The sequence below is a fragment of the Girardinichthys multiradiatus genome, chromosome 11 (genome assembly GCF_021462225.1).
Source record: "Girardinichthys multiradiatus isolate DD_20200921_A chromosome 11, DD_fGirMul_XY1, whole genome shotgun sequence".
NCBI classification, from domain to species: domain Eukaryota; kingdom Metazoa; phylum Chordata; class Actinopteri; order Cyprinodontiformes; family Goodeidae; genus Girardinichthys; species Girardinichthys multiradiatus.
In genome coordinates, this window is record NC_061804.1 from 25,794,775 (window position 1) to 25,822,723 (window position 27,949).

Consider the following 27,949-nt stretch of genomic DNA (forward strand, 5'->3'; position numbering starts at 1 on the left):
ACATGTTTGGCTTCCATGCTCAGTTAATAATGTTTCCTTTTCTTTTCACTTGGCTGTATTTTTACTGCATAGTTTATCAGTTGGTACACAATGTTCACTCCTGACCCTGACAGCCATTCTGGATCGCACTCTGGCTGAAATGATCTGTAACTTTCCCCCAAACCCTCTCTGTATTGACTATTGCTTTGGGGACAGGCCACTTAGGAACAATCACCTTGAGTGTTCTGTGCGTTTTGTCTACAGAACAATGCCACACAGACATGTGCTCAAAACATCTCACTCTGATTAAACATTGACCCTCAAAGGGTGGAGTCTCTGCACGTACAGTCACAAAGGTCCATCCCTCTATGTGGTTTGCTGGTCTGATGTAAAAGTAGCACAACACGAGCTCAGATAAAGGTAAGGCATGCATTTATATTTTCATCTCACATGCTTGTTTTGTGGCTTTACTGTCTTTAAGCCCCTTCATATCCATGTGGTTTTTACAATACACCATTTTCTGTGTTTGTTTTTTTCATTATTGTTTTTCTTTTCGGTATATAGACTCTGATTACATTCAGTATTGTTAAAAAGTATTTTTAAATGCATTAAATGCTGTAGTCAGACAGTTTATTTTAATCATACCTATTTAAGGCACATAAGCGCAGCTTTACTACACATATTAGCTGATGTGTATCATTGTGTTTGGGCTTCCACCTTACATGAGGATTAAAAAGAAGGTTTATGAGAGTAAAAGCAAACAGCGACCCAATTAGCTGTCCAGAGGTGCCTGAGTGGATTTACACTGATCTGTTGTAAGAACTTGATATATCCAATGGCAGCACATTTGTAAGCAACTCTAACTCAGACAGACAGAAAGTTCATTTCAACAACACATTGGACTGTTAGATATGGGCACAGTGACAGCTCAACGTGACACTGCAGGCATTTTCCTATAATCTCATTTGATATGGGAGACAGGGAAAAGCAAATACAAATATCTACAGTGCCTTGCAAAAATATTTAAACCAATGTTTACCTATTTTTTCGTATTACAACTACAAGCTAGTTAAAGCCTGTCTTCCCTTCTTGGTTTCTATCATTCCTACTATTATAAATTCCTCTCTTTCCATTGGAACTGTTCCTGCTTCATTCAAAACTGCAATGATCAGTCCTATTCTGAAAAAACCTAGTTCAGATCCCACTAACTTCAATAATCTTCGACCAATTTCTAATCTACCCTTCTTCTCTAAAATTCTAGAAAAAGTAGTAGCTACTGAACTTCACACATACTTATCTCATAACAACCTGTATGAACAGTTCCAATCTGGTTTCCGCCCTCTCCATAGTACAGAAACTGCTCTCATAAAAGTCACCAATGACCACCTCATGGCAGCTGACTCAGGCTTACTTTCCATCCTTATCCTCCTTGACCTAAGTGCAGCATTTGACACCATTTGTCATGCCACCCTCCTCAATAGACTTACCTCCATTGGTATTACTCAAACCCCTCTAAAGTTGTTTAAATCAAATCTCTCCCATCGCTTCCAATTTATTCAGCTAAAAGGATTTTCTTCTCAGTCTTCTTCTATTATTTCTGGTGTCCCCCAAGGCTCTGTCCTGGGGCCCATTCTTTTCATAATCTACCTCCTCCCCCTTGGCCATATCTTTTGGAAACACTATATTAGTTTCCACTGTTACGCGGATGATACCCAGCTCTATTTTTCCTGCAAACCCATTCCCAACATTCCGTCTACCTCCCTTACTGACTGTATGGCTGAAATAAAATCATGGTTTTCCACCAATCTACTCAAATTAAACAGTGAAAATACTGAGGTTCTCCTAATTGGCACAAAAACCACATTATCCAAAACAAACATTTTCTCCATTGATATTGACAACTGCTCTGTTTCCCCTTCGCCTCAGGTAAAGAGTTTGGGTGTCATCCTCGACAGTACTCTCTCTTTCCAATCTCACATTAATAACATGACCCGGTCCGCTTATTTTCATCTGTGAAATATCAGTCGTCTTCGCCCCTCCCTCACTTCACATACTACTGCCATCCTCGTTCATAGCCTTGTCACTTTCCATATTGATTACTGCAATTCCCTCCTTTTCGGTCTTCCACACAAATCTCTTCATAACCTTCAACTAGTTCAAAACTCACCTGCCCGTATCATCTCTAGAACCCCTTCCTTCCATCACATCACTCCTGTTCTGTCAGAGCTCCACTGGCTCCCCATCAAGTATCGTATAGACTTTAAAATCATTCTTCTTACTTTCAAGGTTGTCCATAATCTCACTCCACCTTATCTATCCCATCTTCTCAACGTTGCTACTCCCTCTCGCACTCTCAGATCGTCCTCCTCTATTCACCTGATTTATCTCTCTGCCCGTCTCACCACCATGGGGGTAGGGCTTTCAGCCGCTCTGCTCCTCGGCTCTGGAACTCTCTACCGCCTGATTTAAGGAACATAAATTCACTTTCACAATTCAAATTTTCACTAAAGACACTTGTTTAGGACTGCCTTCTGCACTTGATTATTTCGCACTGTTTTAACTGCTTGATTGCTGTGTTTTTATTTTATTTTTTATTTGTTCTTGTTTTTAATGTTGATTTGTATTCATTGTAAGGTGACCTTGAGTGCCAGCAAGGCACCTATTGAATAAAATGTATTATTATTATTATTTATTATTAAGTTTCAATGGTTTTTACTGGGATTTTACGTGACAAACAAACCATAAGAGTTAAGGGAAAGGAAAATGATGATGGCTTTCATTTATCTGGAAATTAACATCAGAAAAGCATGCTCGGCATTTGTATTACACCCCTTTTATTTTGATACCCCTAAATAAAATCCAGTGCAACAAACTGCCTTCAAAAGACACCTAATTAGTAAATGGGAGTAATTTCATCTCAGTATAATTCCAGCTGAAAGTCATGAAGACCAAGGAAGAACTTTAAAAGTTAGGTTATAAAACAATATCCCAAGATCCAAATATCTTGAAAAGCACCATTGTTCAATCCATCATCTAAAAATGGAAAGAAAATCGCACAACTGCAAACCTACCTGAACTGACAGCCTGAAAAAGAGGGTACTGTTCAAGAAGCAACCCAGAAATCCATGGTGACTCTGGAGAAGCTACAGAAAACCACAGCTCAGGTGAGAGAATCAAGATAACTGTATGTAATGCTCACCACAAATCTGGTCTTCATGGAAGAGTGACAAGAAGAAAGCCCTTTTTCAAAGAAAGCCATAAGCGGTCCTATATAAAATGTGCAACAAGGCATGTGGGTGACATAGCAAACATGTGGAACAAGAGGCTTTGTTCAGATTAAACTTTATAAATTTTGACCAACATGCAAAACTGTGTGTGTTTTGGAAAAAAATCACTGCATATCTTCCTGAACATATCATCACCTCCATAAAAGATAGAGTGGGCAACATCATACTGCAGGGATGTCTCTCTTTTATGGGATAAAGGAGACTGTTCAGAATTGACAGGAAGATGAATGAAACTAAATGCATAACAATCCTGGGGAAAAAACAAAAAAAGCACAACAACTTATTCTATAACGGAGGTTCACCTTCCAGCAGGACAACAACCCCAAATATACACCTGGAGCTACAATGAATGATTCAGATCAAAGCAGTGTAATATGTTAAAATGGCCTAGTCAATTGATAATCTGTAGCAAGACTTGAAAAAAGTACTTTGCAAAGAATGGGCAAAAAAAATCAGCATTAAGATATTTTTATTTGCGAAAAAATAACATGAACATCATGTATCACTTTACAGTTACACACTGATTGGTGTTGGTCTGTCACACAAAATCCTGAGATTACTCATTGAAGGGTGTGTTTGTTTTTCCAACATTAAAGGACCTTGCTTTGTGACCTTGTTCAGTGACCTTGCTCAGTGCAGTGTCTGAATGCAATAAACTGAATTCCTTCTGGTGTTTACCCTCATCATATCAAGAATGTAACTGATCTAAATACAGGTATTTTCTGGTATATATCAAGACACTGCTACACTAACAGATTTTCCTGTTGGCTATTTCTCCAGCTCCTTAGAGGGGTCAAAGACCAGAGATAATGAAGCAAAATCAAACACAGCTTTACGGAATTTCACTTGTTAGTTAAAGTCAGCAGATACGTTGCTGAAGGCTCAGATATGACCCTTACTGTAAAAATGAGGTTTTACTATCAGGTAGACATAGCTAGAGGCATAAGCGCCAGTTATATCAGCATATCATATAATGGCTGATGGTTAATGAGTGTGTGTGCAGTGTTGCAAGGTGTGATATTTTTGAAAAGGTGCAGGTTAAAATTTGAAATGGTAAACTGCATTATGTAAATGTCCTTATCTTCTCATCAGGAGATGTGCAGCTAGGGACTTTATAATGTGAGTTTTATGCAGCCAATGCCATTCACCTCATGTGTTCTTTGTTTTTATGGTGTGCTGGAAGTCATCATGTGGACAGAGTAAGTTCTCTTTCTTGTTTGTTGCTTTTATTCTAATATGTTTTGAAAACCCCTTTATTGTTCAGCTCTTATTCAAAGCATAAATTGATCTGGATTATTATTAACTGGAATAGAAAGACAATTTTGAGTATTTCTGTTTCACAGAATATAACAGAGAATCAGATGAGGCATTAAACTGAAAGGAGACATTTTACTCCCTATTACTGTATCTGTCTTGGGTTACCATGACAATTTTAGGGTTTAAGTAATCTGAAAGACTTTGTGGCCACAGATAAGACCTTTTTTGCAGAGATAAATGCTGTAATTAAGGGCGAGGTTGTGCAGTTAAACACAAACATGTGAAATGCAATTGCATGCAATCAATCACTATTTAGAAATGTAGAAAATACAGCTCATTTGAACATTGGTTGATATTTTTCCCAGACAGATTGAAAATATGTTTAATTAAATGAACAGTTCAGTATTCTTAAAAAGGGGTTCTGTAAAATAGTAATAAACAGCTGATATCTTACCTGCAATAAAACCAGATTGAATTGTCCCGAGGTGTGAAACTAGCGGATATTTAGATAGGGGCCAAGACCAAAGTAGAGGTCTACGGTCAGTCTCAAAACTCGCATAGCAATTGAGGCAAACTGCATTTCATTGATTTGTCATCGCAGCATTTTCCTGATTTTATAAACAACTGGTTGGGATCGGCAAACACATTTGTTTCGCTCTTAGCACGTGTTTCAGTGGGAAGGCCATTGGTAGCACACTATCACTTACTTCCGATTCTTGTGTAAACAGTCATCAGCTTTTGTGTAAATAACCACCAAATACAAAAATGACTATGGTTTAAAGGTTTGTAAAATAGCATTCACATTAAACTACTTTTACAGTTTTTAGATTGGTGTTTTTAGGATACTAGAGGCCTTTTTTGGTCTTGGCTCCTCTTAAAGTGTTAGATTGTAATTTTCAAGGTTTCCGGTTGGAAAAACAACAAAAATGTGTGCTGAATTCCAACTGTTAAAGCTGGGGTTTGCTGAGAAACCCTGAGATCATTGTCCAACATATCTTCAATCATTTAGAATGTAGTGAATGTTTCAAGTAAAAATGACAAACTTAGCACTCCAGACAAACTGTATCTCTTTAAACCAATGATACATGTAATGCTGTAAAATAACTACTTGTGAACATATTTCTATAGTGTTTGAACGCATAAAATGGAGAAAAATACAATATCAGCTTGTCTTGCTAATAAAATTCAGCACCAAAACAAACTGCAAATTCCATTGTTTTCTGGCTTGCAACCAAAAAGCTCACAACTTGTTTGTGATGTCATTTCCAGTTTTGAGCACTGACCTCTGAGACAGTGGAAACACAGGATTAGTTTACTGATCTTTCTTATTTATACTAAATGATAAAGATGTCACCACTATTAATAATGAAGGTAGGATATTTACTGTTTATAACCTTTTAACAGAACCTCACCTCTCAAATTCTGAACTTCATCCTACTTTAAAGCACTTAATTCACCTAGTCACATATTCTCTAGCTAAAGACATATTTGATTTTTGTCCTAAAGGAAATTTACATTTGATCCAAAAGAGGGAATTGATAACCCTGCCTTGGTCATCACAGACTGCACAGGTATTATGAATGCATTTTTTCGAACTCCTGCACAACACAGCATGTAGATCAGCTCCTTAAAACAGACCATCTTTTCCTCTTTTAAATCAGATTCAGTGTGGATTCCCAGGCCACGCCTGTGTGTTCTTAAAAGAGAAGAAGGGGACACCTATGGCTTCAACCTGCGGGTGGAGAGGGATTCTAATGGACATGTGATTAGAAATGTGGAGTCAGGGGGGGTCGCAGCACGCAGTGGCCTTCGAGATGGAGACAGACTTCTGGAGGTCAACAACTGCTATGTTGACGATGTACCCCACCCTGAGGTTAGATTACTTTATCCAGAAGTCACCCTTGACTTGAGGCAAATTATAATTTCTATCTTGATCTATTGTTTGTGAATCAGGTTGCTAGGAAGATTAAGCTTAGTGGACAGCAGTTATGCTTGTTGGTGCTGGATGGTGAGGAGTATGAGCAGGCTGTGGCAGGAAGTCAGGACCTCAGATTGTTGTCAGGAACCCTCGATGAAGAACCCTGCAAGCCACCAAAACTCTGTCACATCACCAAGGATCCTAGCTCAGGTCTGGGCATCAGCTTTACAGCCTTGGAAGGTAATTCAGCTCCTGGCAATCCGAATAGGTCCAATGTTTAAGATTAGATAGCTGTTATATTGAGGTAGGCACAGAGATATCAGGCTAATCCTCCTGTGTCTGCATCGAAGGAGAGAAAGGTCGGTTCTCAGTGAACCTGGTGAAAGGAGGTGCAGCTGAAAAGGCCGGAGTCCACAAGGGAGATCACCTGGTGTGGATGAACGGAGCAATGGTGTCCCACCTTACACACTCTGCCCTAAATCGAATGGTTTGTAATACCACACTAGGATGGTGTGTAAATACTTTGTAGTATTTCAAAACCAATGATAAAATTAAATTCAAGGATGATCATTTCTGTTTTGTTGTAGATGAAAAAATGTGGAAATAGCATCACAATCTTGGTGATAGACAGTGAGAGTGAGAAGATCTACATGCAAAGGAAGATTCCCATTTTGCCTGCCATGGCTGTGCCCCACAAGCTGCCCTTCAGAGCCAGAAAGCTCCACCTGATCTCTGGGCCAGAAGGATATGGATTTCTCCTCCGAATGGAGAAGACACTATCAGGAAACACATGTAAGAAGAAGAAAATGGTGCAAATTCAAAATTAAACCATCCCTGGCTTAGATTTGTTTTACTCAACAGATCATTTTCTTCGTGAGATCGACAGCGGCAGTCCGGCAGAGAGGGCAGGTGTGCAGGATGGAGAGGTCCTGCTGGAGGTCAACAGAGAGTCAGTAGATTCGCTTGGACACGATGAGATTGTGGAGAGAGTGAAAAAAAGTGGAAAGCAGGTCTTCCTCACCACAATTACTCAATGTGGGTTAGGATTTTACAACCAGGTGTGGATCTCTAACAGTCACAATCTACACAAGTTTTATTTTTTTTCTCTCAAGCACTGTATAGACGTTTTAGCTCATTATTAAACTCCAGAGTTAGACTTTGTTATAATCCCTCAAAACTGGCCTAAAAGAATAGCGCAATGTGCTTGAAGAAAGTCTTCTTGGATCTTTGATTGGATATTTCCTGGGCAGAACAATTTTTAGGTATGTACGCCAACCAACAAACCAACCAGATAAATTAAGAATCCACTGACCAACCACAAGATCAACTAACTAACCAACCAGCCAACAGACCAGCCAGCCCATAGAACAACCAACAGACCAACAAATAGAATAACTAATCATCCATCCATTTTCTATACCCGCTTCCATACTGAGTCGCAGGGAACCTGGTGCCTATCTCCAGCAGTCTAAAGGCGAGAGGCGGGGCACACCCTGGACAGGTCGCCAGTCCATCTCAGGGTAACACAGAGACACACAGGACAAACAACTATAAACACACCCATTCACACCGAAGTGCAATGTAGAGAGACCAATTAGCCTAACAGTCATGTTTTTGGACTGTGGGAGGAAGCCAAAGTACCTGGAGAAAACCCACACATGCACTGGGACAACATGCAAACTCCGTGCAGAAAACCCCGGCCGGGAGTCAAACCCACCTTCTTGCTGCAAGGCAGCAGTGCTACCAACTGCACCACCGTGCAGCCCACTAACCAGCCAACCAAGTAAAAAAATACAATCGACTGACAAGTTAACCGACCAACAAACCCACTATCCAACAAACCATACTACATACTAACAAGCCCAACAACCAACACATCAACCAACCATTCAAGCAATCAAACAGTCAACTGTAAAAAAAATAGCTGGATAGAGAATTTGTGAAAAGCAGCCGAACACCAGAGAAAGGTTTTTTGAAACCTTTGGAGCTTCGATAACTGTTACTGAGGACCACTTTAAAATATTACAGAAAAGTGTTTTTCCTTTCAAATAAAATGGATAGGTGGTTGAATTAAGGTTTTAGCACAGAGTTCAACAAGAGATTTCCTGTGGAAATCATATCGTTACTTCATATCACGCTTAGTTTTCATCCCTTGTTTCCTTTCATTTTCTTCCTGCAGCTGGGCTTGTCTCCTCTTCTGTTTTGTGATGGTGAAGCAACTGAGAAAGAAACTGAGAACATCGTGGATGTTCAGCAATATCCAGACACAAACAATGGCAGTTCTAAACTCTGCACAGTCAAAAAAGGTCCTCTTGGATATGGCTTTCACCTAGACTCTTTTCTGCAGAGACCTGGGACTTTCATCAGTGAGGTGGGAACCAACACATATACCTCACAACTACCTGGACTCACAAGCACATAAGCATTTTGTGAGATGGGTCTTTACTGGCTCATTTTGTTTGGGTATGTTGACATTTCTCTTTCGCTGTAGGTGGCTTCTGGAGGTTCTGGGCAGAGAGCAGGACTGGTTTTGGGAGATGTTGTATTGGAAATTGATGGCAAAAATGTGGAGGAGAAATATCTGGACGATGTAATTACTCTGGTGAAAAATGGAGGGAGCTGTCTTTCTTTATTAGTTATGGATCAAATAAGCTACGAGAAAAAGAAAGAGAGCGATAGAACAGCATCCAATATCACAAACAGAGAGGTGAGAGAATATTAAACCTGATAACGATTAAATTACTGTGATCATTGAGCACTATTCTTACAACATATTCTTGTTTTACCTCAACAGGAAGAAGATTTTGAGATTTCATTTTTGTGAGCATGAACAATTCTGAAGACTTTTCTCAGCACCATGCACCTTTTTGGAGACTTTATAAAGAGACAAAACCTTTGCTAATGTTATACCAAAGTTACCTTGATCATACAAGGATTCAGAGGAAATCCAAACAACAAAACTGACAAGCTAAATATGAAACCAATTTTATGAAGGATAAAAATATGGTATTTGTGATGGCATGAGAATGCCATTGTGTTCAGTATTATGGATTAAAGTGAGTTTCACTTCAATTTAATATAGCACAAAAATTGCTTTGCAGCAACTATCTGAGGAAATAGACACTTCACAACAATTTACTAAACGCTATCCCATAAGTAGCAAACATACAAAAGAACTTTGTGAAAATGATATACCAGTGTTTTCTGAGATCTTAGAAAATAATAAGGATGCAAAAATAATAAGGTGGTGAGCACAATACTTATTTTTGATGCTTTTGTTAAAATGTAGATATTACCAACTTAGCTAATATTATGTAATTGATATGACATAATGTAAGTTATGTAAAATTACAATAAAGAAATCAATTTCTTTGCCAAAGATTGAACTATTTATGCTTTATCTAAGGATCATAACCCAGTGAGTTATGGGAGTGACACAAACGTAACTTTGCAGCTTTACTTTTTGAATCTTGTTGCCACCAGTGCAGAGTTTGCTTCACAGTGGCAGCAGGTCAATTAGTCACTGTGGTTAACTCTGTGAAACATTGTGAACATCTTAGCCACTGTGAGTCAGGATTTCTATATATGAACAAGTTTTATCTGAAGTACCACTTGGGAAGCAAAATATCATTTAGGATAATCTACTCTGAGTGCTATCTGCTTGTGGTCAGAACACCCACGTCTCAGAATAGTGTCTATAACCACAGTAACTGCAGTGCACACAAACACCTATTGTCTGATGTTCTTTCCACACATTTAGCTACTTCTACTAGATTTTCCAAAGATCTTTTAGATTCGGTCAATTATACCTCTTGTCCAGCAGATGATGTCCCAAAACCTTCATGACAAATTGTTATTAAGATCTCGCTATGCTAATGTGATCTATGGCTGTTTGTTTGGATTTCCTTTAAAACAAATATTCTGCTAGTTTAGAAGTCATGAAAGCTTTTAAAATCAAATATAAATCCTGGTTGGGCTGGGGTTGGGGATCCTCGGTAATGTCAGTTAGTCTGAGTTCCTCCAGACTTCCCTCTGGATCCTAACTTGCTGAGGCTCCCCTAGCAATGGTCTCTGCTGTGTTGGTGGTGAGATAATGGTGAGGGAGAGGGCTGTCAACTGCCTGATGGTCATACAAATACATGACATTCCTATTTTATTAATGTGGCCCGAGTGCCATCTTGAAATATCCTTTTTGTAGAGCAAAACTGCCCCTTTACATGTAGGCAAACATTTTCTCTTTTCCAGAAATGTAGGGACAGGAAACTTGAAAAAAAAAACAACAAAAAACATAAATATTTCATGATTATTCATAACTTTAAATTTGGATTAATGTGTGGGAGTAATGCATGCCAGCTTTTTTATTCTTTAAAATATATGTTGGAAACCTTAAGTGAGCTCAGCTCCAGTCAACAAAAGATTACTTTATATGCAACACCAGCCGCATAGCTTTCCCTCTCAAGTTCAAACAAGGTGGCAGAAAAAGAAAAAGTACAATTTTATTTATTGCCTGTGTAATGGGATGTGACCACATACTTGCCAAATTTCATCTCTGATTAGTTGATAGACTTCACCTCAAGCTGCTAACTCCCATAGCTGAGTTGCAAGTTTTAAGCTCAGAGAAGAAAACACACACACGAAAATAAAGACACAAAAAGAATGCAGCAAGACGCTCTGTTAAATAGAACACAAGAACCAGGTCTGAAAACCCTGGTTTCAATGTTTTTGTGCACAGCACGTTGTTTTTAGTTTCTGCAGAGAGTTTTTTTTTTCTTCTGCACCACATACACACACACTTTGTTTTGCAGTATAGAACCACCAAGTCCTCCGAACGGTCCTGAACATGCAACCTCTCAGTCGGAGTGAACTCCACTGATTATTCAAAGATTTCCCATCTCTAAATCACATGGGTTGCAATGCGAAATAGGTTCTGTGAGTAAAACAGCAGCAAGATTTGGACAGAGCCAGGCACGCCTCATACTTCTGTTATCCTGATGTGAGAGTCTGATGGAGGAAAGGTCCTTCTGAAATGCTCATCCTTCCTGCCTGGTTTTCCCTCTGCCAGACTTTTATTTTAGATTTGTACTAGATATCATAACTCAAAACTAGGCCATGAACAATTTCTTTAATCTTTAGAGAGAGCAGAAACTGTATTAAAGTCTCTTACAGGGTTTGTTTCATGCTTAGTTCATATTTTAGTTGTAATGATTTAAAAAAAACAGTAGATTATGGTGGTTACTGATAAGTTAATTCTTAAAACTATAAGAAACATGTTTCAGTATTCATTCAATTCCGTATTGTTGATTCTTAAATTAAGACTTATCATTCCTTGTTTCAATTATAAGGAAGCTCCTCTAAAGGGAGAATGTCATTTTAAATGAGACTGGTAAACAATAGAAACAATAGAAAAAAAAATTTCTTGATATGTTTAGATTTTATTAACCTTGTTGGAAATCAAATGCTATCATTTAATTCCCAAACTTCTAAGTCTTTCATTTATTTTTTGTTATAAGGGTTTGTTTCTGTTTCGGCCCAACACCAGACACTTAAGTTACAGCTGAGATATTGTATTGTTTATTAATTAATTATTTTTATCTGAAACTTTCCAGTTATGTGAAAATTTTAATCGTGTTTCTGTTTATGTTTTATGATGTAAGGCAACCTTGAGTGTCAAGAAATGTATTATTAATATTAGTATTATTATTAAAAGTAACCCATGATTTTATTTATCTGTGTATTGTTGGACTGGGTATATTTAGATAGTTTCAGAACAGACTCAAGTTCCATTCCTCTGTTGATCAACATATTCAGTCAATTGCATTTAAGAATATCCAGGACTATTTTTTTCAGTTAATTGTTTTTTCACGTTGTGAATAATAATGGAGACGTTGTCAAACATGATGCTCAATAATTTTCACAGTGTTAAAAAATGCAAGTGAGCAAGGTAAGGTTTATTACGTTTTCTAAAACAAACAAGCAAAACCTTATCAAATGGGGAGGCCGGAAACTGTAGGAACCCTCCATGTCCAGAAGATGGCAGCAACAGGAGGGTAATGGTTTCTGTACAGGCAGTAGCGTGGTCAGCTGAAATCAGTGGTCCTTTAGCTGGAGGTGACATTCAGTGGGCTAGCAGAAACGGGGTACACTTAGCATCTATAAACGCTTCAACATGGCACAGGCTGTGCAGAAACTGGTTGGGAAAGTACCTACTCTAATTGGAGGTGAGTTATTTCTCCTCTTTGTAGTGTGTTTTTATTTTATGAGCCGATATAAGCTGCTCAATCGTCATTAGCAAGCCTTCAATAGATCGACGAGGATTATACTATGCCTTCAGATGAATGAAGTGGATGTTGTATTAAGTGATTCAATTTTGCTTTAAAACTCCAGCGTGCTAATTTAATTTTGGGCCTGTTAATTTAATCAGCTTTAACTTTACCCTTATTGAACAGAAGACATCGAGCTGAGCAGCTAATGCTAGCTAGCAACGCTGCAAACTAATGTAATCTTTTCAAAGTAAATTATTGTTCTAGACCCGAGCTGACTGTGATATTTGTCCCTCCCTAAAGCCGCTGTCACCTATTCCAAACCTCGGCTAGCAACCTTCTGGTACTATGCTCGCGTTGAGCTGGTTCCCCCGACCCCGGCTGAGATCCCCAAAGCCATCGAGGGAGCCTCAAACCTGATCAAGGGTTTCCAGACGGGCCGCCTCGGTCAGACCACTGTGAAGGTGCGTGCGACCCACACCTATAGGAGTCCTTATTGAGACTGTAGTGATAGGTGTGTTGGTAAAATCTGCGAGGGACAAACTATGTCTTCTGAAGCAACAGTAAACACATTTTAATGACTCCAAGACCATGTTTAGGTTCAAAATTGATACAACCCTTAAAAAAAGAAAATTAAAGGGGGACTTTTTGTGATCCAAAAAACAAAAAATAATTGCTTTGCATGGAAATAATTCAATTTAGGGTGTAATTAATGATTGTTTTGGTAGTTGACTAATATGTCAATATTCTTTCAGATTAGGGTGCACGGGTCTCTACATAAAATTGCTCATATTTATTTTACTGTTTGTTAGTTTTTTTTCTTTCTTGATCAGCTCTTATTGGAAATCAGAAATACCACATGAACTGGATTAGTGCACATTGCTTACAGATCCCTTTAAATTATGTTTGGGACTTTTCTAGTACCTTTATTCTATTTATGTTAAAAAAAAATAATATTAAGTATGCTCCAGTACGTTATTTAGCATGGAAACTACTGGGTTAATATTAGAGCCTTGGAAACACCTAATAAGGCTAAACTGGACTGTTATACACTTTCTATGTGAAAACAAAGCAAACAAATGTTTCACAAATCAGCGTTTTTAAATAATATATTTTTTAGAATGATTAATTCCAGGTTTGACATGCCTTGGTATTTTACATTTTACGATATAGGTGAACAAATTTAGTTTCAGAGTTGTTAAAATAGCGCTTTTCTCAGTGCTGAATCAGATATCAACCTCAGGGTCGTCTTCAGGGCTGTACCTATCGATTATTTTAGTAATCGGATAATATACCAATTATTTTTTTGATTCATCTAAGAGACATTCTTGGTAAATTAGCATACTTCAAACAAAAGTCTTTTGAACTTAAAAAAAAAAAACATTTACTGCGCACTTTACATTGTAAATGGCAAAAACATAAAGAAGCTCATTTCAGTGCTCAGAACATGCCATTTTAATAATAGTCTTTAAATAAATAAAAAAAGGGACAGTGCACTTTGTTGCATGTTGCAGGGAGCTGTTGTACAAAACATTTGTAAAAACATGAACATTGCTTAAGTAAAGCTATGCCACTTGGGAAGTTCTGGATAAAACATATTTACAGACAAAGAAGGTTTTTCATCTAAAATGCAAAATATATATATTGTTTTTACAGTTTTGGCTTAATTACTGTACTGAGTTGGTTGTTCTTTCAGCAAAATGCATGTTTCAGCATGTATATCATTTTATAATTTCAATAGTAATTTAATCATGATTAATCCGATTGTTTCAGCCCTAGTTGTCTTATTCACTTGTTTGCTGTTGCTGCTAACATTACTGTATATCCATTACATTAAAAAGGAAATTCTACCAGCCCATACCAGAGGTGGCTTCCTTCTGGTCACTGCTCCACTATCTGGTGCCAAGTGATTCTTCTGCCACTTTTATTTTTCTCCTACTTCCAAGCCTCACCAGTTTGGAGCTAAAAAATATCCTCGGTTGAAATTAGTTGAGCTCTTCTGTCTTGGCGCTCTTCAGCCCATGTCTGGTCCTTGTTAATGGCGACTATTGGCATTACATGCCAAACAGCGGTGGTCCCGATAGGCAGTAAATAATTGAAACTTGCCTGTCCCGAGTTGGCACATGGATCTTAGTGGACTTTTGGACCTCATGCATTGCAGTTTTACTGCTAAGAGACAGCATTATTGAAGGACTTTGTTATAGTCCCTTTATTCAGTCCAAAGGTCACATAGATAACAGTACAGTATATTTTTACTATTTCAAATGGCAATAGAAAATAATTTGCCTGGAAAAAAAACGTACACAGGATTTATCCATTTCAAAGTAAACATTTTAGTTAACTGTTAAAATTGAGATGCAGATGATTTCAGGCCTTTAATTTTGACCTTGCTGGGTCTCTGTGTTGTATAGGTTTCAGGACATATTGACTGCAGTTTGGAGTATCAGAATTAGAGATCAGAGATTTTGAAGTCAATTTTGTAAAGCTCTGATCTCCTGCTACCAGTTTTAACAGATTCAAATTTATCTTTAAAAAATGTAAGTAACATCAAAATGCTTTTATTTGTACTCTTTGCAACAGTTGAAAATGTAACAGTGTTTATAGCAAAATAAGGGATTTCTCAAACAGTGCATGTTCAAAGCTGTCTCCATCAGCTTCACTAAACGTTCTACGGATTACATTTAAATCCTCCCCATTATGGGACAGATATCTTTAGAAATGAGCCCCAACAAAAAAACCATTACAGCATATCTTCTTTACTCCTTAACTAGAGTAAGCATAACTCAGCCTTTTTGTTTGCACTCCTGAAACTGTGTTGAATATCACAAAATATTCAAATACTTGGTGACATTACAAATACACCGGAGTCTCTATGTGTGTTCCCTAGAGTTTTTATAGGCCTTAACTGACAGATATCCAGAATATTGTGAAGTATGTTCGATAACAGCACTGGACTCTCCATAATGATAAGGAAGCAATTTCCACACTAGAGGATATTCCACAACCACCATCCCATCAGTATGGTGCCTTCACTTATTGGAAAAAGTTTGGATTTTTAGTTACTAGCAGGCCTATCGCTGATCCGAATTATCTGATTTCAGTCATCATTGGATCTCTATTTAGATACAGCAAAACGTTGCCATTTAGAACTTGTGGTTTTGTTTATAAACCCCGTTAATTAAACAGTTGGTTCAGGTCTATAAATCAGAGTTAAATAACTTGAAGCATTGTGTACACACACAGCAGTAACCAACGGAAGGAAGCCATTCAAAAAGGAAATGTGAGGGCCGTTCTTTTACCTCTTGGTATTTTATTTCCACCAAAATCTGGATGTTTTATTCTAATGTAAATGTGACATATTTTCATGTTTTTATTATATTTTCTTTTTTTTTTTTCAACTTAATTATCATGCCCAAAACGTCCTCAATAGAATGTCTTTGGAAAATTGCATTTTCAATCATTGCATCCTAAATAACACCGGGGAAAAAAAACGTTTTAACCATAAATACTTCACGGTTGCCTTGCTTACTGAATGTTTTTGTTTCAGGATGCTCTGAGGAATGGGCTGGTTGCCACTGAAGTTCTGATGTGGTTCTATATCGGAGAGTGCATTGGCAAAGGCGGTCTTGTTGGCTACAATGTCTGATATTTTTTGGACTGTGATGTTGTTTTTTCCTTTTGAGCGTTCTATGCTCAACCTCCTGTAAGAATGCTGGGAACCAATAAATGGATATCTATTGTTTGTTTCAGACCTATTGTCTTTTGTGTTATAGAGATGCTTTAATGTTGCTTGCAGACCAATTTACCCAATGCTCTAATATAAATGCATTTGATTGGTAGAGCTAACAACATTCTCTGAAGTCAGATATGAATATTATGTTATGAAAGTATTTAACTGCTCTCATCTCTAATGTCCTGTCTAAAAATTCTAAAAGTTTTGTTTTATGGAAATGTGCCCAACATAGGTGTTGGGGACAATTCTCAATCCTGTTTTAAACAGACAGACTCCACCTTTGACAGGAAATATCATTTTGATACTACATGGCAATAATAAACAGTGGCATGTATGGGGAGCACAGTGGTGGAGGATTGATGATTTGGGCTCGTGTTTGCTGTTTGACCTTGGCACCTGGCAGTCATTGAGTCGACCATGAACGCTATATACCAAAGTATTCTAGAGCCAAATGTAAAACTCTCTATGCTAAAGTGAGGAAACGTTGAGAGTAGTGAGGAGGACTTTTAGTGAGCTTAAGAGTGTCTTTAACACTCAAGATGGCAGAAAGACTGAAAGAAAGAGATATTCTCTGTATAATGAAGAGTGAATTTATAAAATACTACCGGCTCGATTGCGCAGGGATCCAACCCCTAAACAGTCGAGTAAATGAGCACACAAACTTCTATAACAATCAATTATTAATAAGATTAACCTTATCTCCTTAGGGGGAAATTAAATGGTTTCAGCAGCAGGACAGGGTAAAGGTGCACCTCTAGGAAAGATAATAGAAACTGAATAAAGAATGACAATTTACAATGTAGTACAAAAGAGTTTAAATATTTACAGACTAAAATGCTTTCAAAAATAAACATTTGGAAAAAATAGAAAAAGTCGTGAAATATATAAATATACACATAAATACAAACTCTAGACAAGATAAACTACAATAGTCTAAACACTACTGGTCCTTCTCAAAATATTAGCATATTGTGATAAAGTTCATTATTTTCCATAATGTAATGATGAAAATTTAACATTCATATATTTTAGATTCATTGCACACTAACTGAAATATTTCAGGTCTTTTATTGTCTTAATACGGATGATTTTGGCATACAGCTCATGAAAACGCAAAATTCCTATCTCACAAAATTAGCATATCATTAAAAGGGTCTCTAAACAAGCCATGAACCTAATCATCTGAATCAACGAGTTAACTCTAAACACCTGCAAAAGATTCCTGAGGCCTTTAAAACTCCCAGCCTGGTTCATCACTCAAAACCCCAATCATGGGTAAGACTGCCGACCTGACTGCTGTCCAGAAGGCCACTATTGACACCCTCAAGCAAGAGGGTAAGACACAGAAAGAAATTTCTGAACGAATAGGCTGTTCCCAGAGTGCTGTATCAAGGCACCTCAGTGGGAAGTCTGTGGGAAGGAAAAAGTGTGGCAGAAAACGCTGCACAACGAGAAGAGGTGACCGGACCCTGAGGAAGATTGTGGAGAAGGGCCGATTCCAGACCTTGGGGGACCTGCGGAAACAGTGGACTGAGTCTGGAGTAGAAACATCCTGAGCCACCGTGCACAGGTGTGTGCAGGAAATGGGCTACAGGTGCCACATTCCCCAGATCTGGGCTACAGAGAAGCAGCACTGGACTTGCTCAGTGGTCCAAAGTACTTTTTCGGATGAAAGCAAATTCTGCATGTCATTCAGAAATCACGGTGCCAGAGTCTGGAGGAAGACTGGGGAGAAGGAAATGCCAAAATGCCAGAAGTCCAGTGTCAAGTACCCACAGTCAGTGATGGTCTGGGGTGCCGTGTCAGCTGCTGGTGTTGGTCCACTGTGTTTTATCAAGGGCAGGGTCAATGCAGCTAGCTATCAGGAGATTTTGGAGCACTTCATGCTTCCATCTGCTGAAAAGCTTTATGGAGATGAAGATTTCATTTTTCAGCACGACCTGGCACCTGCTCACAGTGCCAAAACCTCTAGTAAATGGTTTACTGACCATGGTATCACTGTGCTCAATTGGCCTGCCAACTCTCCTGACCTGAACCCCATAGAGAATCTGTGGGATATTGTGAAGAGAACGTTGAGAGACTCAAGACCCAACACTCTGGATGAGCTAAAGGCCGCTATCGAAGCATCCTGGGCCTCCATAAGACCTCAGCAGTGCCACAGGCTGATTGCCTCCATGCCACGCCGCATTGAAGCAGTCATTTCTGCAAAAGGATTCCCGACCAAGTATTGAGTGCATAACTGTACATGATTATTTGAAGGTTGACGTTTTTTGTATTAAAAACACTTTTATTTTATTGGTCGGATGAAATATGCTAATTTTGTGAGATAGGAATTTTGGGTTTTCATGAGCTGTATGCCACAATCATCCGTATTAAGACAATAAAAGACCTGAAATATTTCAGTTAGTGTGCAATGAATCTAAAATATATCAATGTTAAATTTTCATCATGACTTTATGGAAAATAATGAACTTAATCACAATATGCTAATATTTTGAGAAGGACCTGTATATACACAGAAGGAAGATGTACATGGCTTGGACAATGAAACTGAAACACCTGTCATTTTAGTGTGGGAGGTTTCATGGCTAAATTGGACCAGCCTGGTAGCCAGTCTTCATTAATTGCACATTGCACCAGTAAGAGCAGAGTGTGAAGGTTCAATTAGCAGGGTAAGAGCACAGTTTTGCTCAAAATATTGAAATGCCCACAACATTATGGGTGACATACCAGAGTTCAAAAGAGGACAAATTGTTGGTGCACGTCTTGCTGGCGCATCTGTGACCAAGACAGCAAGTCTTTGTGATGTATCAAGAGCCACGGTATCCAGGGTAATGTCAGCATACCACCAAGAAGGATGAACCACATCCAACAGGATTAACTGTGGACGCAAGAGGAAGCTGTCTGAAAGGGATGTTCGGATGCTAACCCAGATTGTATCCAAAAAACATAAAACCACGGCTGCCCAAATCACGGCAGAATTAAATGTGCACCTCAACTCTCCTGTTTCCACCAGAACTGTCCGTCGGGAGCTCCACAGGGTCAATATACACGGCCGGGCTGCTATAGCCAAACCTTTGGTCACTCATGCCAATGCCAAACATTGGTTTGAATGGTGCAAGGAGCGCAAATCTTGGGCTGTGGACAATGTGAAACATGTATTGTTCTCTGATGAGTCCACCTTTACTGTTTTCCCCACATCCGAGAGAGTTACGGTGTGGAGAAGCCCCAAAGAAGCGTACCACCCAGACTGTTGCATGCCCAGAGTGAAGCATGGGGGTGGATCAGTGATGGTTTGGGCTGCCATATCATGGCATTCCCTTGGCCCAATACTTGTGCTAGATGGGCCCATCACTGCCAAGGACTACCGAACCATTCTTGAGGACCATGTGCATCCAATGGTTCAAACATTGTATCCTGAAGGCGGTGCCGTGTATCAGGATGACAATGCACCAATACACACAGCAAGACTGGTGAAAGATTGGTTTGATGAACATGAAAGTGAAGTTGAACATCTCCCATGGCCTGCACAGTCACCAGATCTAAATATTATTGAGCCACTTTGGGGTGTTTTGGAGGAGCGAGTCAGGAAACGTTTTCCTCCACCAGTATCACGTAGTGACCTGACCACTATCCTGCAAGAAGAATGGCTTAAAATCTCTCTGACCACTGTGCAGGACTTGTATCTGTCATTCCCAAGAGGAACTGATGCTGTATTGGCCGCAAAAGGAGGCCCTACACCATACTAATAAATGATTGTGGTCTAAAACCAGGTGTTTCAGTTTCATTGTCCAACCCCTGTAAATGAGGTGAAGAAGTATTTGCTGTATTGTACATGATGTAAGTAGCCCTAGCCTAAATAGTCATCTACAACACCCACCTGTCTGTGAGGAGGATCGCTGCAATCCGAAGCTACAGAGAAGATTGCAGCAGGTACCGGCGCTGCTCACATTTCAGACTGGTGCGTAAAAGCAGAGGGAACGACGCATTGATCTGCTTGGGAATGTACTCCAAAGTCTGCCTCTTTGTGAATCCGGTACCAAATCATACATTTCCACACTATTCTCCTCCACCAGCTGTGTCAACAGCAGGCTCTGCTCATCTGTCCGGTTTGGTTTTCTCCACCTTTCGTCTCAGTTTTTGTTTTGGTTGTTTTACCAAATCAAACCTCTTTGTACAAGCAGGTAATCACAGTAAACTGCTGACAGGTCAGTGTCCACATTAATATCAAATAAATGAAGCAGAAAAACACAGTAACAGGGAAATCAGAGTAAGGATGAGCATATAAATAAGGTTCAAACATCGTGATGCTTTATTACCATTCATTTAATTTAGCTAATTTCATCATTATTTACACATTTCTTAATCCAGTCTAAAATCTATGTTGGATAATTTATATCCATTGATTACTAGGATAGCATTTGTTTTGTTGTTTTTTTAACTTTTAGAAGACGGGATCAACCACACCTCCTCGCTGATAGGAATTTCTGTCGTCTCCTCACTCAGAATCAATCTCAGCAGCCAGCTGGATTACTGAAGCTAAGACTCATTTTCAGGAATTTTTAGGATAAGATAGGAGCTTTCTGAGAGGACTAAGAAAATGGCTTCAATTCATGCTTGCTATTTTAGTACTTTCTTCTGGGAATCCAGCCAGCAGGGGGAGTTCGTAGTAATGCTACCCTTGATGAGTTAGTGTTGTGTTCAAAACCGAATCAGGGTTTTAGGTGTTCACTGACTCCTACGATGATGAGATCGGTCAGAGATTTGTAAAACAAATTCTAAAAATATGCATGCATTACGTTTAATTTAAAAACATATCATTTCTAGCATGGTATGTGGCATTTAATCTGGCATCATAACAACAAACAAAAAAAAATCATGTATTTAGTTCTTTATTTAGAACTCTGCTTTTGTTTTTTTTACAAAAAGTTTTCTTTACATGAATTATATAATTACATCGGAAGACATACATAAAATTAAATAGGAGTTAGTTCACGTGAAAACAAGCCTTCAGGGGTCTCAACTGATGCAACAGCTATCAAACAGCAGGAAACAAAATGAAATGACAATGAAGCACTCTTATCAATGTTCTGAAAGCATAAAACCAAAACAACCCTGGATGCAAAACTCACATTTAACGAGTGAATGATGTCATAAACTACATCGATATTGCCTCACACTGGAACATTTTATCATAAAAAAACATCATACAAAATTAGAGAATGTAAAAGATCTCACACTAGATTTGATTAAATAGTTTCAGCTGAATATATTGTGTGAATTATGATGTGTAATAGATATGAGGAAGAAACATAATTTGTGGATAGTGTGTAATAAATGTCATGTTGATAGTTAAATTTACTCCACACTAACATACTGTAAAATTGTAAAAGAGATATCAGCTGCTGCATATGTTAATTGTGCATTTCAATAATGTTTTTAGTAAGCCCTGTTTAAAATGTGATTTAACAGCACAGTGCAAAATCTAATACAATATGGCATGTGTCAGGTTAAAAAATGCTCACCTTCTTTAAACATAACTAGTAGAACTTCATTAATGTGGTTTGATATAATTATACATTTTTGCAAAAATATTCAGTTTTAATGCTGTATTTTATATAAAATAAAAAATTGTCTGAATATTTTCAGATGAAGGCTCAGATATCAGTGTTCACTTGACATTGCAGATCTTCACAGATGTTCCGACTCCAAAGCCTGGATAGACGGGCTCAACAAACGTGGTCTGAAACCTGTGCAGGAGCGTCATGGTGCTGCCTATGCTATAAAACGCCAGCACACCCGCCGTGTGGTCCAGGTACACGCCTATCCTGGATGAGTGCGGCCCGCTGACAGCTTTGTCCACCCGGTTGTGCCAGGCGGAGTATCCCGTGTCAGAACAGAGGAGGCTCCAGGATTTGTCGTTGTAGCCCAGCAGGCACAGTGAGCCTTTGCCCTTCCTGCTGATGCTTCTGTAGGCCACACCGATGGAGAACTCCCCGCTCCACTCGATTTCCCAGTAGAAGCGACCTCTGGACAGGGCCTCTCGGCACAGCACCTGGGCGAAGCTGTCGAACCTCTCAGGGTTGTCATTGTAAGGCTGCAGGTCTCTGGTCCGGATTACCTTTCTGCTGCCCTCAGAGATGTAGAGCTCTTTGTAGGCAGTGATGGGGTCCAGTTTCAGCTGGCAGAAGTCTGAATGAGGAGAATTAAAACATTTTCAACAGATTCCCTTATACACAGCATATGTAGGATAAATAATTAGGAGTGTCTTACGTTTAATAAAATCAGCTCTGGCTTTTGGCTCTGCAGGAGTATTGTCCACAGTCATTTCTTTGCCTAAGGATCAAAAAACACTGGTTAGTCTGTCTGAACTGCACACACGCACTCAATGCTGATGTGCTTTGATAGTGATATTAACACTATAAGGTACCTTACTAAAGTATTGAAATCTCTTTAACTTCTTTTTGTGAGATAGACTAGCACTAGTGCATAATTGTGAAAATTACTTACAGTTTTTAAGTGCGAGGTGCATTTGTATCTAGCCCCCCCAGTCAATACTTTATAGAACATGTTGCTGCAATTACAGTCTTTTGGGGTATGTCCCTACTAGTGTTGCATTTGAAGTGACTAGAAATTGTTGCATTCTTTGAAAAAATACCTCAATTTCAGTCAAATTGGTTGGAGAGCATATGTAAACATTCAATTTTCAGGTCAAGCTACAGATTTTCAATTAGTTTTAAGTCAGGACTTTGACTGGGCTATCATGAAACATAATTAAGCTTTTATCTAAACCATTCCAGTGCAGCTCTGGCTGAATGCCTGGGGTCATCCAGTAGGAAGGAAACCTTCTAACCCATTCTCAAGTCTTTGGCAGCTTTTATCAGTAAGAAATTCAGCATCCCCTAGCATGATGCTACCACCACCATGCTTCATGGTGGGGATGGTGTTTTTAGGGCTTATCTGACAAGAGCAACTCCCTGCACATGTTTCTTATGGTCTTAACAATGGCTTTCTTCTTGCCACTCTTCCATAAATACTAGATTTGTGTGAGTGCACAACTAATGGGTGCCATGTCAACAAATTCTCCAACCTGCAGCTCCTCCAGAGTTACCATAGACATCTAGGCTGCTTCTCTAATTAATGCTCTTCTTGACATGCCTGTCAGTTCAGGTCTTGGTAGGTTTGCTTTTTATAGATGGAACAGAGCTCTGTAAGATGTTCACCACCTGGGATATTGTTTCATAACCTAATCCTGCTTTAAACGTCTCCACAACTTTCTCTCTGAACAGTCTGCTGTGTTCCTTGGTCTTAGGCCAGAAACAACAACTGGATTTATACTGAGATTACACACATTCAAGATAGTAGATTAAATGATAGAAGTATGGAAAAGTTCAAGGGGTGGGAATGCTCTTTCAAAGCCTGCGTATGCATATATGGGGCACCTGCTGTGCAATTCACCTCCCATAGCTAACAGGTATGATAACCTCAACCTAAATAACAATTAACCAACATGACGGCATTCACCCCTGCTCCTTCTGTCCAACGTCAACGTCCGGCTCTCCGTAGTGTAGACGGGGACCTCATTTACTGTAAAGCAGAGCACATATATTTAAAAAAAAAAAAACAGATGTTTTCGGCTCTTTGTGTTACTGTTTCTGCCATTGAGATCCAACCTGTTTTGGAAATTTTGACCATTTCCTCCCTGCCGAACTCCTCGAGGCGCTCCTTAATCTCAGCTACAGCTTTCCTGACTGCGGCGAAGGAGAAGTCGGGGTTAACAGTCACCTTGGGTATGAAGCCATCATCAGTTGGGGTGCACAGGTAATTAAAGTTCTGATGGGAGGAGGCGAGCAAGAAAATCAAAGAGAACATCTAAACTAATTCATGACATGACATGCTTGTTCTTTGTCAAAATCTGAAAACTGTGTCATACCTGCAAAAAATGGATGTGGTCTTCAGTGCTGTACAGCTGCTTGAGGCCGGACTCCTTCTTCTTAAGCTCATCGATCTCCTGCTCCAGTCGCTCAATCAAAGCCTCTGCCTGGTTGAAAGCAGCCTTCTCATTGATGCCGATCAACTTGGTCACCTCTGACCTCATCCTCTCAATGGAGCGAATCATGTCCTCGAACATTTTCTGACTCTCCACCATGGCTCTCTGGGCTGAATTCTGCAAAGAAATGCTGTTTAAGGTTGAGATCATTGCCACTTAGGTTCGAACTGTAAAATTAAAATTGCGTACCCTACCTTAAGTGAGTCCACAGCAGTCTTGAGTTCCTCAAGCTCCTTCACTCTTTCCTGACATTTCTGTCTAATCTCAGCTTGGGAAACTCCCAACAGTTTCTGGAAAATAGAGGATTACCATCTATCCATTTCTACTCTTTTTAAGCACTCACTCCCACATTGATAACTATAAAATACCATCCTCCTTTATTGCATCATGCAATGTTGCAATAAAGGACTCAAACAAGTGTTTTTAACTCAGATTGGGACAGATGCAGCCAATCATGAGTTTTTATAGCGCAGAATATAAAGGCTGGATCAGGACTGGTATTCTTTCTCATCAGAGAATATCTGGGGAGGCCCTTTGGCATGCCAAACAAAACCCCACTCAAAGAAGCGTCTTAACGCGGCTTGCTTTTATCTCAGAGGGAGGAAAAAAAATCTGTGGAGGAATTTTGGTCATGTCAGGAATTTGAACTACGACTGCTGCCTGGTTGTTAAAGAGATGTTTCAAGCTGCACAGTGATAGAAAAGGAGGCTTCTAATTCAGTTTTTACTCAAACCCACCAACCCATTCTCCAAGATAAGCTTGAGGAATGTGGGGAATCTAGGAAGGGAGGGGGATAACATGACAGGGGGGGAGGGGAGAGATGGAGTAAAGGATGTAAGGATCAGGTTGTAGATCCTTGCATGAGAGAAACCAGGCTGCCAGTTTTGTACATGTTACATTACTTCATCTTGGGCTAAAAGTGTTTCAGTCATCATCTCTGGCTGCTATAAAAACTCTCCTACTGTATATCAGTCACACAGTGGAACAGCTTCCCACTGCAGTATCTGCTGACACTCTTATCTGCTCCACATTGTTTTACAGGTGGTGTCATCCATGAGTCATTTCTCTTCTCATTTCAAAGTGAGATTGAACAGAGGTGTTGTCTGCTTACACTCCCTGACATTCCAGTTCCATCCCAGGCCCCACTCCCACAGGTGGGAACCGACTCAGAAAAAGGACGGGCTGCAGTTTCTGTGTGTTTATCCCACAGCTGGGTCACCAAATTCTCTGGAAAGCAGCTTATAGGAAAGTGTGTGTGTGTGTGTGTGTGGAGGGGGGTTAATTGTAAGACACTCCCACCGGCCCAATCCCACCCTCTTCCCCACAGCTTCCAGGCAGCTAATCAGAGAGCTGGGTTTGTTTTGGCGGCCCTGAATGCCTGCCAGGGAAGCTGATAGCAGTGGTGAAATGGGTCAAAGTCCAAGCAACAATCCCAGAGCAGCAGCAGAAGGTGGGGAAAAAATGCCCTGCTTGGTTTCACTTAACCTCTAGTGAAAGAGTGTGTACATGCAAACTTTGGTTTCATAAATCAGCATGGAGAGTTTAAGTAGCTGCAGACTCTGAGAAGCAGACAGATGAATAATGCCACATCAAGCTTTCTATGAAACCAGAAAGTCTTACCTGTTTCTCGCTCCTCTCTGCCTCAGCGGACACAATGTCATGGCCTCTGTGTTCACTGACAGTGCAGATAGCACAGATACACATCTGGTCCGTCCGGCAGAAGAGCTCCAGGGATTTCTGGTGCTGCGGGCAGATCTTCCTGTCCAGGTTCCCCAGCTCGTCCACCAGTTTGTGCCTTTTGAATGTGGCTGACTCGTAGTGAGGCCTTAAATGCTTCTCACAGTAACATGCCAGACAGTTCAGACAGGACTTAATCGCCTTGAGTTTCTTCCCTGTACAGAAGTCGCAGGGCACATCATTTGCCCCGGCGTAGACGTTTCGCAGGGATGTGTTCAGGTTGAGGTTCAGGCCGCTCTTCTTGATCTTCTCGGCCACCATGCTGAGGGTGGCGTTGGGTCGCAGCACAGGCCTCTGGGTGAATGTGATCTTGCACTGGGGACAAATGTAAATCCCCGTGTAGTCCGCTTCATTCCAGTAGCCACTTATGCAGTCCATGCAGAAGCTGTGGCCGCAGGGGATAGCCACAGGGTCCCTGAGAAGATTCTGACACAGGGAGCAGCTGAAATAATCAGGAGAAGTGTGATCAGCCATTGTGATGGGCCCCAAAGCCGGTCAGACCTGCAGAAACAGACAGAGAGAATGGCAGAAGTGGATAGAGAGTTTGTCGAGTGTGTGAAAGAGCCCGCCCTCAACAGTGAAGTACAGCCTGCCAGAGACAGGATCAACTTGTATTTCTAAATTCCAGAGGTTATTGATTGAAAGCAGAGGAGGCTCCTCCCCCTTTGCCGTGAGTGCACTGAGCCCTGCCCAGCTCAGATAAGCAAGTTAGGTAAAAAGCAAGAGAGAGAAAAAGGAAGGAGATCAGAGAAGAGAGTAAAACATGGAGAATGAATGAAATGTGAAAAACTAAATCAGCGACATTTAGTGCGGAAGGAAAACGTTTCCTTTCTCCCAACAGCTCCCTTTCTTCCTGAATTCCTCATGAGGCTCATCTGTGGCTGGATTGCTCACACGCATCCCGGCAGCTGCATTTCCACCTATTGTTGTCACACAGAATTGCCATTGTCTTACACCGGTTATAGTTCGACAAACATTGAAGCGGCCTGAAGTACTATAGGAATTTCAGGGGGTGGACCACCTAATAACCACAGATTCTTTGAGCTCATATGAAATCTTTTCAAACAACCTTGATAAGTCTTTCAGTCTAATAATTGCCAGTCTTGTTTAAAAGAAAACATGTAACTTACGGTGGAATTCAGAGTTGCAATATTTACACTGTGACCGGTCTGACCCGTCTGTTCACTCTGAGCCATGTAGAACTGTAGATTTGTGCATGGTATCTGTCAGGTGGCAGAAGGAGCAACACGGCCAATAGAAACACACAGATATGCACATACACTAACAACATTCCTGCCACGTCCAGGTCTGCTGCAACGAATGGTTTCTGTATCACTCTACATGCTTCATTCGAGCTAGGTCGTAGCAAACAAATTGTTCCTTTAAACCTGACTTTTACCTGATTTTATTATTTAATGCAAGATGGTGGTAAAAATCCAGAGGGAGACCCTGACTTTGAGCATGAAGTGTCTGATGACAATGTTTCATTAGCATTTTAATAAGTCTACTTTTTTAGTTTCCCTCCCTATGCTGATGTGCCATTCGGAGTGGTACTCTCACAGTATTAATGCAAAATAGACACAGTTTTAGGTAGTTTTTTTGAGAAAGGTATTTCAAATTTTTAAGGTGATTTAGAGTGATCCAAAATTCTAATTGTGAGGTTACCTAAGTAAAAATTGCCTCACCAGTCATATCTTGCTTTATGTCATCCACTTGGTAGTTTCACCT

General features: G+C 39.8%; 3 protein-coding genes across 4 annotated transcripts; 2 read left to right on the forward strand and 1 right to left on the reverse strand.

Annotated features, from left to right (window-relative positions):
- Window positions 1-326: 326 nt before the first annotated feature.
- On the forward strand, window positions 327-12,163 carry pdzd3b (PDZ domain containing 3b). 2 transcript variants are annotated; one of them, XM_047379451.1, is made up of 11 exons: window positions 327-399; window positions 4,450-4,465; window positions 6,030-6,094; window positions 6,185-6,396; window positions 6,477-6,681; window positions 6,792-6,928; window positions 7,029-7,233; window positions 7,303-7,499; window positions 8,621-8,812; window positions 8,933-9,148; window positions 9,236-12,163. In XM_047379451.1, the coding sequence occupies exons 2-11, from the start codon at window positions 4,455-4,457 to the stop codon at window positions 9,263-9,265; spliced, it is 1,470 nt and encodes a 489-aa protein (XP_047235407.1). In that variant the 5' UTR covers window positions 327-399; window positions 4,450-4,454; the 3' UTR covers window positions 9,266-12,163. The 2 variants fall into 2 exon arrangements, with proteins under 2 accessions (XP_047235407.1, XP_047235406.1); XM_047379450.1 differs by lacking the exon at window positions 327-399 and having other exon boundaries at window positions 445-4,465.
- A 335-nt stretch (window positions 12,164-12,498) lies between these two features.
- On the forward strand, window positions 12,499-16,450 carry LOC124876560 (ATP synthase subunit g, mitochondrial-like). Its single transcript, XM_047379452.1, has 3 exons — window positions 12,499-12,659; window positions 13,005-13,165; window positions 16,249-16,450. Exons 1-3 carry the CDS (start codon window positions 12,608-12,610, stop codon window positions 16,345-16,347), a joined length of 312 nt encoding a protein of 103 aa, XP_047235408.1. The 5' UTR covers window positions 12,499-12,607; the 3' UTR covers window positions 16,348-16,450.
- A 4,860-nt stretch (window positions 16,451-21,310) lies between these two features.
- ftr82 (finTRIM family, member 82) lies at window positions 21,311-26,892 on the reverse strand. Its single transcript, XM_047378726.1, has 7 exons — window positions 26,105-26,892; window positions 24,679-24,774; window positions 24,368-24,601; window positions 24,108-24,267; window positions 23,959-24,021; window positions 22,708-22,770; window positions 21,311-22,626 (listed from the first exon to the last, which is right to left on the reverse strand). Exons 1-7 carry the CDS (start codon window positions 26,693-26,695, stop codon window positions 22,106-22,108), a joined length of 1,728 nt encoding a protein of 575 aa, XP_047234682.1. The 5' UTR covers window positions 26,696-26,892; the 3' UTR covers window positions 21,311-22,105.
- Window positions 26,893-27,949: the final 1,057 nt, after the last annotated feature.